Genomic DNA, 12,725 nt, shown 5'->3' with positions numbered 1-12,725 from the left:
GGGCGGAGTTTCACTGAGAGCCATGATCGACAGTGGCTCTATGTCGTGCTCTATTAGTGAGGCTACTGCTACGCGGCTTTTACAGTCCTGCCCTGATCTGAAGCTCGAACCAGCTAATGACATTGTTGTTGTTGGTGCTGGGGGCCACCAGTTCCAACCTAAAGCAGTTTGTGATTTGGAAGTGACTCTTTATGGTTTCAAGCTGCTCATCCCCATGCTGGTTATTCCAGGCCAAAGTGACGACATGATTATTGGCAGTAACGCTATTAAGTCGTTGATTCATGTAATGAAGAATACGGATGAGTATTGGAGGCTTGTATCTATCTCAGGTGATGTCACCAATGATGACTGTAGACAGTTTTTATCCATGCTTTCCAATGTTGAGCGTTGGCGAGGAGGGGCGGTGCCTGATAAGATTGGCACAGTGAAGTTGAGACAGCGTGTTACGCTGGAACCCTTTCAGGAACACCTTGTGTGGGGTAAATTACCTCCCTCTTCACCTCTATCAGCAGGCTGCACTGTTATTGTTGAGCCTACACAGTCTAATACTGAAGCTTAAAGGAATTTGTTGAAAGGAAGAGGCGGAGCTTATTTCCTGCAGGGAGAGGTTAGCAGTCTGTGTCTTTCTCATTTCTGACTCCTAAAGAGCTGAAAAACACAGGCTGTTATTGGCTGGCTGACACTGGGATTAATGTCCTTGAAGCCAGCAGTCTTTAATGTCCAGGTTCAGAACGGGCAGGTGAAAAACAGTCCTTTATGTCCTCTGATGTTCAATAAACTGTCCTGATTACTGAGGGAGCAGAGAAAGTGTCTCCATCACTCACCACAGCTGGATGCTCTGAAATCCTGGAATCCAGCTGTGGAGAGGAGCGCCGGCGGCGTGGACGCAGTTTAGTAATCAGGGAACGGGAGACAGGAGGGAAACACAGCTGGGACCAATTACACACACGAGACAGGAAACAGTAACACAGGACTGTCAAAGTAAAACAGGAAATATAACACAGAGTCCAAAGTAAGGAGACGTGGGACACAGTGAAGACACAGAAACAGAAACCAGAACTATAATCACAAAACAAACTCAGAAACATAAAGAGTGAATCAGCTGATTCAGTGTTTGTGACAAAAACATGGATCCTGGTTAATAACTTTTATTTGTTTGTTTCTGTATTATTTTGTGTATCGTTCTTATGAGCTGTTGTTTTTTCAGTGAAATATTATTTCATTGTTTTAAGCTTTTTGTTGACTTTGAAGTGCTTAAGTTGATATTTTTGAACATTTAATTTGTTCGATTATTGTCGAGTCGATAAAACTGTCAAACGCACAGCTGCTTCCAGCACGGCCGGAGGAGAGGTGGCCGAGCAGACGCACAACACACACAGCTCACAGGTTTGCATTTCTAGATATTGCAGATGTTGCAGAATTTGAGAGTAAAGAACTCGGAGATCCAGCGCTGTCTCCTGCCCCTTATTTATACACCACAACACAACGACAGGCGTAACTCACACAAACGGGTAACATGAGGCTCAGATGCTTTGGACGTGTTCACATATACTGGACACAGAATGATGAAGATGGAGCTGCAGGAAGGAGGAAAAGAGGAAAAACACAGAAAAGATTCACAGATGTGGTGAAAAAGGACACGACAGCTTCTGTTTGTTAGTTTGGTTTTTCTTTATTTGGTAAAGATTCAGAAATAAAGAGAAGATCACATGTTTGAATATTATATTAACGTTCTGTAATTACAACAAGTTGTAAAATCTTTCCAGAGTGAGACAGAGACTGTGCAGAGACTGTAGAAGGACAGAGCAGCAGCAGAGCAGTCCAGATACACTGATGATCCTCTGTCAGATCCAGAGGGACACACAGGGCTGATGCTGGACTCTACATTGTGTCTGACAGTGGAGCTGTTCTCAGAGCAGTTCACTCTGCAGCACTGACAGTCATCTGCACTTCATTCCTCTGTCAGTCACTGCTGGATGAAGCTCTCCTCTCCACCTCCCAGTAACATGGCCCAGTCAGAGCGTCTCTACACACAAGCTGCTGCTGCTTCAACCTCTCTGGATCATCAGGACACAGCTGCTCCTCTCTCAGCACACACACCGTCCTGTTTACCATCATCGCCTCCACCTGCAGAGAGAAGGAGGAAGAGCAGAGGAGATAAACGAGTGTTTCCAGAGACTCTTCATCAGCTGTCAGTCAGTGATGCAGCACATCCAGTATAAAGAGCAGCAGGGACGTCAGTGCTGGGACTTGTGACCAGGAGATATTTTATTTTGTATTCTTATGATCACAGTTATAATCAGAAGTATCAACCATTAATCATTTACCATTGTTGAACCCGTTGACAGAATAATCTTTGAACTACATCTATGTTAATATTAATCTACACAGATTATCAGTACTTTAATCAGTCTGTTTTACAGTTCTGTAACCACTCAGAAGCCTGTGGGTCCTGTTGGACCCTGCCTTAGTTCTATGTTCAGTTCTGCACGTACGACGGCCTGTAACAACACACACACACTTAATAAGAACAGAAAGGTCGTCTTAGGACAGAGAGCTGCACTATTACAAAATGCACAATGTATTACACACTTGTTTTTCTCTAAAGTAGCAGTTCATGTCCATATTAGGTAAACTCTCTGAACAGGCCCAAACTGTTATCAGTTCCAGTAATATCTAACTGTGAGGTCGGCTCAGGACATGCTCTCTGTTCGATATACACACACAATAGACACGAATAGAGATACACACCACACACACACACGGTTTCTCTGAGGGCTGGACTGAGTGGAAACATCTGGAGGCCATATAGGGGAACTTTCTGAGCTCTCCCTGACTGATACCGATCATGTGACTTGACGTCATCATTGTAATAAAACCCTTGTGAAGAAACTGTTCGGGGGAGATCGGCTCTAAAAGGCTTGTGATGCTCATCTTCCCCATATGTACATATGTATAATAAAATCACTATTCTGACATCTACTGAGACCATGCAGTCGTTTGTCTCTTCCTCAAATTCGAACCATGACAATCTGGTGCCGAAACACCGGTTTGAGGAGGGATATTTTAAGGAGCCTGGCTGACGGTCTAGTGGTGTCAGACGGACGGCCAGGGCTACACTGAGTGATGGGCCCCGAAATATGAGAGGTAAGCACCGCCTGTTGACGGATCTCCAAAGGTGCCGAATTGGAAATGGAGCGCTAAATTAAAGGTTCACTCAGTGGGGCTTCTGTTCTGTCCGGGGTGATCTTGAGTAATTAGTTTTAAAATAGGGCATAGTAGTCTGACTAAATTTATTGCTGTTCATTTTGGGGGTGAATTTTGAGTTAAGAAGTTATGTGTTTAAGTTAATACGGTTTAAGGTGTGTGGAAACAAATAAATACGGTTTAAGAGGTTAATTGTGGGTTGACTGGGATGCCAGCCAGTCAATCGGTAGTGTAGGGTTAATTTGGTTTTAATAGGGTAGCAGAGACGGTCTCGGGCTTCAGATAATTAAACGGGGGGGGCTCAGAGCTCACCGTGAGGCTTTTAAACAAGTAAATTCGTTTAGGACTGAGAAGCTAGGCTCTCTAAGAATGCAGTTTGTTCAGCAGGTGGCGCTGACCCCTGACCCCGGACGCGGGGTTAGGTTCTAGCCCGGTTTTGGCCTCCCGCTGGGGACTTGGGACTCCCGGTTAATTGGCCAGGTAATCTATGAGTGATTGCCTTCTACTGCATTGATTGATTAAGAAGGTTAGACCTGGCTGCCTCCTATTTAAACGTCAGGAGCTTGTGAACTTTAAGTATAGCCAAAAGCGTGAGCCAGGATTTCATTGCCGTTCACGCAGCTGGTGGAGTTCCGGGTGTCCGGGCGGGGAAGCAGTTTTAAAGTACTAGAACTTAGTAATGAGGCCGTTTTCAAGGCGGCGTACTTGAAACGGTAATTGATCAGCAAGAGCCGGGCTCTGGGCTGAAAGATGCTTTTAAATTATTCGAAAAATTTAGCAACACCAGCAGAGAAATAGAGAAGTGAGATAAAGTTGTTCTGGCATATGGTGTTTTCTTAGGAATTTGAGCGCTATCGGGAGGGCGTTCCCGAGGCGTGTATTGATCAGCAAGGCTAGGCCTGGGCTATAGGTGCTTTTAAATTAGTCAAAAAAGATAGGTGTAACCTCTTCTGGTATGACGTCTATGCGGGCCTGTGTGTATATAGATTATAAATTACCGGTGTGTGTAAATAAGTTGTATAAATCTGTTGGATCTGAAACTCCTGCTAAAAAACTTCCTCTCTACAACTCTTTTCTCTTCTCTCCCTCTTTCTCTCAGTTGGGATTCTGTGTGTATGCGTGCTGGAGAAATAAAAAAAAGGAAAAGGGTCTCTCTCTCTGTCTCTGTGAGAGAAAAAAGGTGGGGGCCGAGTGAGCCCGCGGGGCCGAGCGGGTCCGCGGGAGCGAGCGTGTATGCTGTATGAGGATGAAGGGAGTGAGAGGGAGCGAGTGAAAAGAGTAACCGAATATTTGGTGATTTTTTATTATTTCAGAGGCACTGGGTAAGAGTTTTGACTTTAGCTGTGAGAGTTGTGAAAAGAGCAGGTTTTTCTTTGGTTGTAGACTGTGAGTAATCGGTGTTTTTCTGCCTATTGTGCTGCGTGGAAGACACAGAAGTGTAGAAATGTTTGTGGTTTATCTTTGTTTGACGTTTTATATAGAGTTGGTTGATTCAGGGTGATTTCTCCCGTTTAAGGGAGGAGTTGCATTGTGGTTATGTTAAAGCTTTGCTGAAGGGGTATGTGTGTGATTTTGTGCTGGCTTCGCATGTTTAAATGGATGCATAGAAGTTTGTCAGTGAGAAATTGTTATGGTGGGGTTTAAAGTTAGTAAAGAGTCAAACAACGCCCACTGTTTTAAAAAGGCCCAAAACGTCATGAAAGACACCTCACATCCTGGCCACTCCCGGTTCGAACTGTTGCCCTAAGACAGACGGTACAGGGCAATCAGAGCAAGGACTAATAGACTCAAACACAGCTGTTATCCAACTGCAATAACACATCTGAATACTACAACATGTCCACCATGCCACTCTTGTGTTACTCTATGCACGGTCTGAAGCATGACTGTGGGAATACTTAGTATGTTAAGTATTCTATCTATTTTATTTATTGAATTTTATTGTTTTGTTTATATTTTGATATTACTAGGGATGATGCAATGATCGGGGACCATTCTTAATGTCGTCGGTCTCATGATAATGACAATAAAGTTTTTGATTTTGATTCTGATTCTGAAATCCACCCTCCTCAAGAGTTCAATGATTTAGGCAGTTATGTTTATACAAATACTAAATGTATGGTTAGTGTCTTCATACAGGTGTTTTTTCTTAACCTGGAAACCTGAGTACGGCAGCAGAAGACAGGCCAAGCTTTGGCTAAAATTCACGGCTGGACACCAGAGTTGTCCTCACCCCTCCCGGTAAAACAAAAAAGAGAGAATGTAGTTTTAGGCGGGTTTTCTCGCTGAACTGCTCTGGGTGCTGTGTCCCTGAATCTCACCAGTGTTAACCTCTGGCGGAAGACATGGGGAAAAGGAAGAGATGTTCTTGGTAAATCACTGAAACAAATAGAACCACACACAACCAGAGAAAGATATGAGAAGGGTGAGGAACAGACACAGGTGCGTGTTAGAGAAATGCCTCGTTTGAGAAAAAGTTAAATTAACCCATATACAGACGCACCCATACATGCAATGAAGAAACAGCTTACATACATGTGCACGTACATGCAAGGTTAAAGTAGCGACACTTAACATACACCTGTTTTTAAATGATATAGTTTATACATTACTGACAAATAAACGCTTTGGGTTGCAGGACAACAACGTAACGTCAAAAGACAAAGACACTGGTCTGATGATTAAGCGAGGACACGACAAATTTAGTGGTTAAAAGGGTCGACTTGGGACATGTTTTTGTTGATTGTTTAAGACAAAGGACTACTGAATGATAGGAAATTCCTTTTTTAGGTTTCTAAGCAGGATCTTAAGAATTTTAACACGTACCTGTGTTGTCCTGTCAACTTGAGGGGTTATGAGTTGATTGTATGGTGAGAAAAAACAAAAAAGGGGGGAGACGAGATCTCGTTGTTTCTCCCCTCTCTGGATAACACAGCCAACACAACATCATTTTCCTGTTCGCCTGTTTTGTTTTGTTTTTGTTTTTTCTGAAAGCCGAAGCTGACCTGGACTCCTACCCTCCCCTCTACCATCGTTGCCCTCTCCGCGACCATCTTTGACCCTTTGACCCCTGAAGGCCACAGCAGCTGGACTCACAACAACAACTTGAGGATGTCAACAGTGCTGCAAAAGAGCGATCTCATGCAGCAGAGACGGAGAGCACTAAACCTAAAGCCCGTTTCACTACACGGGGGAAATTCCCAGGCTGCGTCAGCTGACAGAGCTGGGACGAGACGCGCATTAAGCCCGGAGGAAAAGGGAGGGTGAGCAAAAGAATGCTGACCTTTGAGAAGAGCCAAACAGCAGAGCTGCAGAACGCCGTGGAGTAAAGAAAGGACAACATAAACAGACTCCAATCTGACGTGGAAGGAAAAGACTCTGAGGTGTTTGCCCTCAGTAAGAGCTCAAGGCATCAGAACAGAAACTGAGCATGGCTCCGGAGGAGCTGGCTGCTAATTGAACTCATCAGTCAGATGTGGAGTTTCACGTACAGGACTTGTAATCAGGCGGAAGCTTGCTGGAGCAGGAGGTCGTCAGACTTGACGCAAAGCTCCAACAGCAGGAGTAAACCCTGAAAGACCATACAGAAGCAAAAGGGTCAAGGTACAAGGAGAAGATGCAGGCAGCTGCAACAACGGATGAAAACAGACCCAAAGAGGAGGGGAGGACCCTAGGCCATCCTTCAGGCCGCTGGTTTACCTAAACTACAGAACAGGAAGGTGATGAACACAAACATACACCAACACACGAATACACTCTTCTGCATGCGCCGACTTAGAATGAAGAGAAACACACACATGAACACTTATGCACTCGTTGAGGGAGTGAAAACTGATACATACCCATGCACTAAAATCAAAATGTTGATTTAATTTACTAAGAAGTGACACACAATGCCCCAGCTGCTGCAATGAAGAATGCTTTACTGACAAAGGCTCAATGCTGCACACGACAACGTCAAATACAGAATTTGCTATAATAATAAGCCCAGAGGGCATTTGTGTGGTCTGGGGAGCAGAGTCCGGAGCGGTTTGGTTATGAAAACGATGCCTGTGCGAGATATCTGGGGCTTAAGGCCTCGACTTAATTGTTTACTGTACACTAAAAAGAAAAGAAAACACTCTGAGCAGTGGTGCAGAGTGAAAACGAGGAATTAACAGTGTGAGTTTTATTTCAGAGCGCCACATCATTGTGATGGAGATTTAATAAAGGAGGAACACACGGACAAAGAAGAAGAGAAAGGGGGGGCAGCCCTTGAACGCGATTGCCAGAGGCATTAAAGTTCTGTACTAAATTCTGGTTTCCAGTGTGAGAAAAGTCACGCAGTGCCAGTAGTAGAGCTAGGTTGAGTGATGATTCTAAATTACTGTAAGTAAATCATCGTACACCGTTCAAGTTTCATGATAACGGGGATCTAGACTTTGTTGAACCCTAGGCAATTTGAACAGGTAAAATTCGAGTGACCAAGTAGCAGTTGAATAAAAGTCATTGAATAAGTGTTGAAATAAACTGGCAGAATTAAGAGAATTAAAACATTTCAAGAGCTCAAATTACTTAATGGTTCAATTTTGTTTCACGAACGCAAAACATATAGGTTTATGAATATGAAAAGGTTGAGGTGGTGTTGATTTGACTCTGTGTAGGTTTAGGTTGGTATTTTTATTGATGGGAAGAATATTCAGTGACAAGTCCTAAGACCCGGGCGTCTGGATTTTGTTTTTGTTATTTTTCATTTTATTTTGTTTTTACTGATTTTGTTTGTGAATCTTTTCTTTAAGCAGATCTGCACATCGGAAATTACGAGCATTACACGTCGGCGAGAAAATTGTTGTAAGTGAGTTTCTCCTCATTGAAATGGGTTCTGGAGGAAACACTTATGGGGACAATTAGAAACGAGAGTCCCTCTCTAAAAAAGGATTCAGCGAGGTAATCCAAATTCAAGTTCTTGTTTTCTTTTTGAGATGACGTCATTTTGCTGAGTGTGGAAACTAAATGCGACGACAGGTTTCACTATCAGCAAAGAACGGATGAATGGATGAAAGACTGGGAATAAAAACAAACGGACTGACTGGTAAAAGATGACAAGACTTGACCATGACTCAAGGTTAACCACCTCCACCTGGATAGGACAAAAGGGTGGATGAATCTATGTGTTTCTTTCTACAGGAGCAGAAAGATGACAGCGACATCTGAGATTGCACGACGATTTAACTTTCTGTGTATGTGAAATTGTGTGTACACACCTGCGCAGCGTTACTATTTACATTTTTCTTCCCTACAGGGGTACAGTTTTTAATGTTTTTCTATTACAGGATTTCTGGGCGGATGTGTGAAGAAACGGTGTTTATGGGTTAGGAGTCGGTGATGCTATTACACTGTATTCTGGTGAGAGTGTTGGGGGAGACACACCCTGTCTTGAAAACTGTGATTCTTTTACAGGACATGTTTTTATAGCACCTATGGAATGAGGATGGCTGACTACGGTCAATGTGCTGCTGATGTTTGCTTTGCTTTGGTGAGAAGGGTGCAGTAGAAAACAGACAAGTGACATGAAAACAAGTAATAATAACAAATAACAAATTTGGGGACAGTTTGACCTAGAGCTAACTGGCCATTAGGGGCTCTCTCTCTCTCTCTTGGAATAACATTGCCCAAAGGGTGAATAAAGCAAATTGTGGCAATGATAGTGATTTAATGATTGGAGAAACCTGAACATGATACTTGTCTGTTGTGCTGAACCGTTTATTACTCTTATGATTTGCAGGTGGTTGTAAATAAGCTGTTTACTTTAACAGGTTTGCTTTTTAGCTGAATTGCAAAATACAACTAGAACGATTGATTGAGACTAATCGCTACTAACCCGAAACTGAGGAGGTTCTATATAAGGAGGAATTAAAACAGGTATAAAATGCATCTGATCTTTAATTGCAGGTGGGACCATGAAGATTTTTTGGTACAGATTGCAGGTTGTTGCTCATTATTGAAGTGTGCTCATAAAGGCAAAAAGCTATATAGGGGGTCTATTATTTGGTCTGTGTTTTAATAATTTAGGTATGGCAAAATTAAAGGTTTCTAGACAATTTAGGGAACGAGTGAGAAGCATAATTAGATGATCAGAAACTGAGTACTACACTCGAGTTAGAATTAAGAATGCCCAATTTGTTTGAGGTCTGTTGTTCATTTTTATACACACATTGCAAATGTGCTTATAAGGAGCTGGCACTTAGTCTGTGAAGGTCAAAAGCTTCATCCGACAACGGATCGGATTGATATATTGGTGCTATTGACTTCACGTGCAGAGGGTTAAATGCATGCACGCTTACACACATAAGCATGGCATAGGATTGGAATAAACAAAGTCAACGACATTAGGTTAGGAGAGCCAGCGCAGGAGAGGTGTTGGCTTTCTGTCTCTTGCAGAGAAGGGAACAGACGCCAGACGGGGACACGGAGATATGGGGACCCTTCACAGCAACTGGGGTCAAGTGTCATGGCCTTGGGGCTCCTTGATAAGATGGATCCCATAACCACAAGCGATAACCAGGAAGGGGTTGGCGAAACCTAGGAACACCAGAGACCAACGTGGTTCGAGAGGCTTTTGGCAAAAAGGGGGACACGGCGGTGACAACGGACAACAAACACACAGATTTGTGTAGCGACTGAAGGGTGGTATAACCCCGGAAGTCGAAGAAAGAAGAATCCGAGGGCGTTTCTTCATTCCAAGAGGAGGTGGTAAAGGGGCCTGAAGCGTGTCAGGCTGAAACTCGAGTCCGAAGCTAAAAGAACAGCTGGGTTGTGGGAAAATTGGAAAACAACGGAGGCGTTGGGATTGATAAGGGTCATAACGTGTTTGTTTGGTTTGGAAATAAATCCTGGTGTGAGTTGGGCTGGCAAGCCAGCCCAAAGAGGAGGAATGTGACCAGGAGATATTTTATTTTGTATTCTTATGATCACAGTTATAATCAGAAGTATCAACCATTAATCATTTACCATTGTTGAACCCGTTGACAGAATAATCTTTGAACTACATCTATGTTAATATTAATCTACACAGATTATCAGTACTTTAATCAGTCTGTTTTACAGTTCTGTAACCACTCAGAAGCCTGTGGGTCCTGTTGGACCCTGCCTTAGTTCTATGTTCAGTTCTGCACGTACGACGGCCTGTAACAACACACACACACTTAATAAGAACAGAAAGGTCGTCTTAGGACAGAGAGCTGCACTATTACAAAATGCACAATGTATTACACACTTGTTTTTCTCTAAAGTAGCAGTTCATGTCCATATTAGGTAAACTCTCTGAACAGGCCCAAACTGTTATCAGTTCCAGTAATATCTAACTGTGAGGTCGGCTCAGGACATGCTCTCTGTTCGATATACACACACAATAGACACGAATAGAGATACACACCACACACACACACGGTTTCTCTGAGGGCTGGACTGAGTGGAAACATCTGGAGGCCATATAGGGGAACTTTCTGAGCTCTCCCTGACTGATACCGATCATGTGACTTGACGTCATCATTGTAATAAAACCCTTGTGAAGAAACTGTTCGGGGGAGATCGGCTCTAAAAGGCTTGTGATGCTCATCTTCCCCATATGTACATATGTATAATAAAATCACTATTCTGACATCTACTGAGACCATGCAGTCGTTTGTCTCTTCCTCAAATTCGAACCATGACAGACTGTACTAGGACTCATTGTTGCTTCACTTTTTCTAATCTTTGGATTTTTATTGAAGTTGCTGAAAATGTTTTTCCCTCCTAGTTTGAGTTTGGACTTTCATTCATTAGAAGAACCTTGGTGTGTCCACTCTGAGCTCTGTAGGAACCCCAACAACAAGCCCAACAATCCAGATGGACGGTTCCAGCTGTTAACTGGAGGAATTCCATCCAAACATCTGCTCTCACTAAATTCTTCCTCACCTACAGACTGTGTTCTTCACTGCTTTAAACTTGGAAATCAATGCAGTCATTGGTCTGCGTGCTGCTTTGTTCAGAGAGCTGATTGGCTGTTGACAGTGTTTGATCAGAGCGTGTCAGCCGTTACTATGGTGACCATAAAGGTGAGAAACAGGAAGTGTTTGTGTCCAATCCTGAAGCCTGTCACCGTTCTCCTCTCACAGCTTCACTGAGAAGCTGCAGCTTTACAGGAAACACTGGATCTTTGTTTCATACTGACTGTGTTTAGTACAATACTGCTGACAGCACCACCCACTCACTCCATCACTCTACTTACACCAGAGTCTCCAGTCTGTAGTCTGGACTCTTCTTAAGATCAGACAGCTGCTTCACATCTGGATCCTTCAGGTTGTTGTTGAACAGGTTCAGCTCTCTCAGATGGGAGGGGTTGGACTTCAGTGCTGCTGCCAGATAATCACAGCTGATCTCTGACAAACCACAGTCCCACAATCTGTATAAAGAATGAAAGATGTAAGTTTATTAGACAAAGTGCTTGAAATCATTCAGTGTTTCATCATCTGTTCAGAGCTGAAGAAGGTTCAGAATGTAGAAGTTTAGAAAATGGAAACTCCAAACAGCTGAAGCCAACAGGAAGCAGCTTCAAACAGGAAACTGTGCAGAGTTTCAGACTATATGTCCTGATGCAGCCAGTTGGATTTTGGAGATTTGAATCTCTGTTCTGTGACTAAGTCCTTGAATCATTTCTTCCAGTTGGTCCAACAAGACAGACTAAGTATTGGACATGTGTTGTGGCTCCATCAGGGGAGCTTCTAAATGTGATGTGATGGCCCCTCTGGGTCTGTCAGGTCACAGCACTGAAGAGAGCTCAAACTGGGCACACAGTTGTTCCAGTCTGGACCAAAGACTCTATACTGGGACTGAGGGACTGCTTTGACTGCACCCACTGGGACTTTTTAAAGGCTCATGTTCTCACTTAGATCATCGATTTCTACTGACATTTCTTTCTGGGAAAAATGGGGATTACTTTGCAAACAGGAAGTATTTTCCCCAATAAGCAGCCCTGGATTAGTAAATCACTCCAACATGTTCTCAGGCAGAAGAAGCTGTCTTGTTATGAGGGAGAGAAGAAAAAGATTGAGGCACAGAAACCTGTTGAAAGAGAGATAAAGCAGCTAAAATCAGGTGTAAAAGTAAAGCAGAGGATGAGCTGAATAAAGGACACTCAAGGCTGGCTTGGAAAGGAATGAAGTCCATGGTGGGGATGCAGAACAAGGAGCAAAGATGAATGTGATGCTGAATCAGCAGAAGACTTGGACTCATTTGATTCCAGCTTTGATATCATTGATTTCAATGAAGAGCTTTGTGATTGTAGCAAAGGGCTGGTAGCTCTGAGAGTCCCACTGATGAGGTGTTTGTGTGGAAATCTCTTAGTGGGACCAAAGAGAGAAAAAGCCCTGGTCCTGATGCTGTGGGAGGGAAATGATTGAAGTGTGCTGTGAGGAACTGACTGGGAGATTTTCACACATTTTCCAGTCCTCCTTGGAACAACAGGAAGTTCCCAGCATATGGAAACAAAGGTTAAGTGT

General features: G+C 43.3%; 1 protein-coding gene across 2 annotated transcripts in view; it reads right to left on the bottom strand.

Moving 5' to 3' along the window:
- Positions 1-1,652: 1,652 nt before the first annotated feature.
- Positions 1,653-12,725, bottom strand: part of LOC145423962 (protein NLRC3-like) — a 197,522-nt gene continuing 186,449 nt past the window's right edge. For both annotated transcript variants that reach the window (XM_080296782.1, XM_080296786.1), the window contains 2 exons: positions 11,456-11,629; positions 1,653-2,127 (listed from right to left, as the gene is read on the bottom strand). In XM_080296782.1, coding sequence (XP_080152908.1) covers positions 2,115-2,127; positions 11,456-11,629 — 187 coding nt within the window. In that variant the 3' untranslated portion in view covers positions 1,653-2,114. The remainder of the gene's footprint in view (positions 2,128-11,455; positions 11,630-12,725) is intronic.

The sequence above is a fragment of the Astatotilapia calliptera genome, chromosome 23 (assembly GCF_964374335.1).
Source record: "Astatotilapia calliptera chromosome 23, fAstCal68.1, whole genome shotgun sequence".
Classification (NCBI taxonomy): Eukaryota; Metazoa; Chordata; class Actinopteri; order Cichliformes; family Cichlidae; genus Astatotilapia; species Astatotilapia calliptera.
Note: the sequence above shows the minus strand (reverse complement) of the source record. Positions and strands in the feature narration are given on the sequence as shown.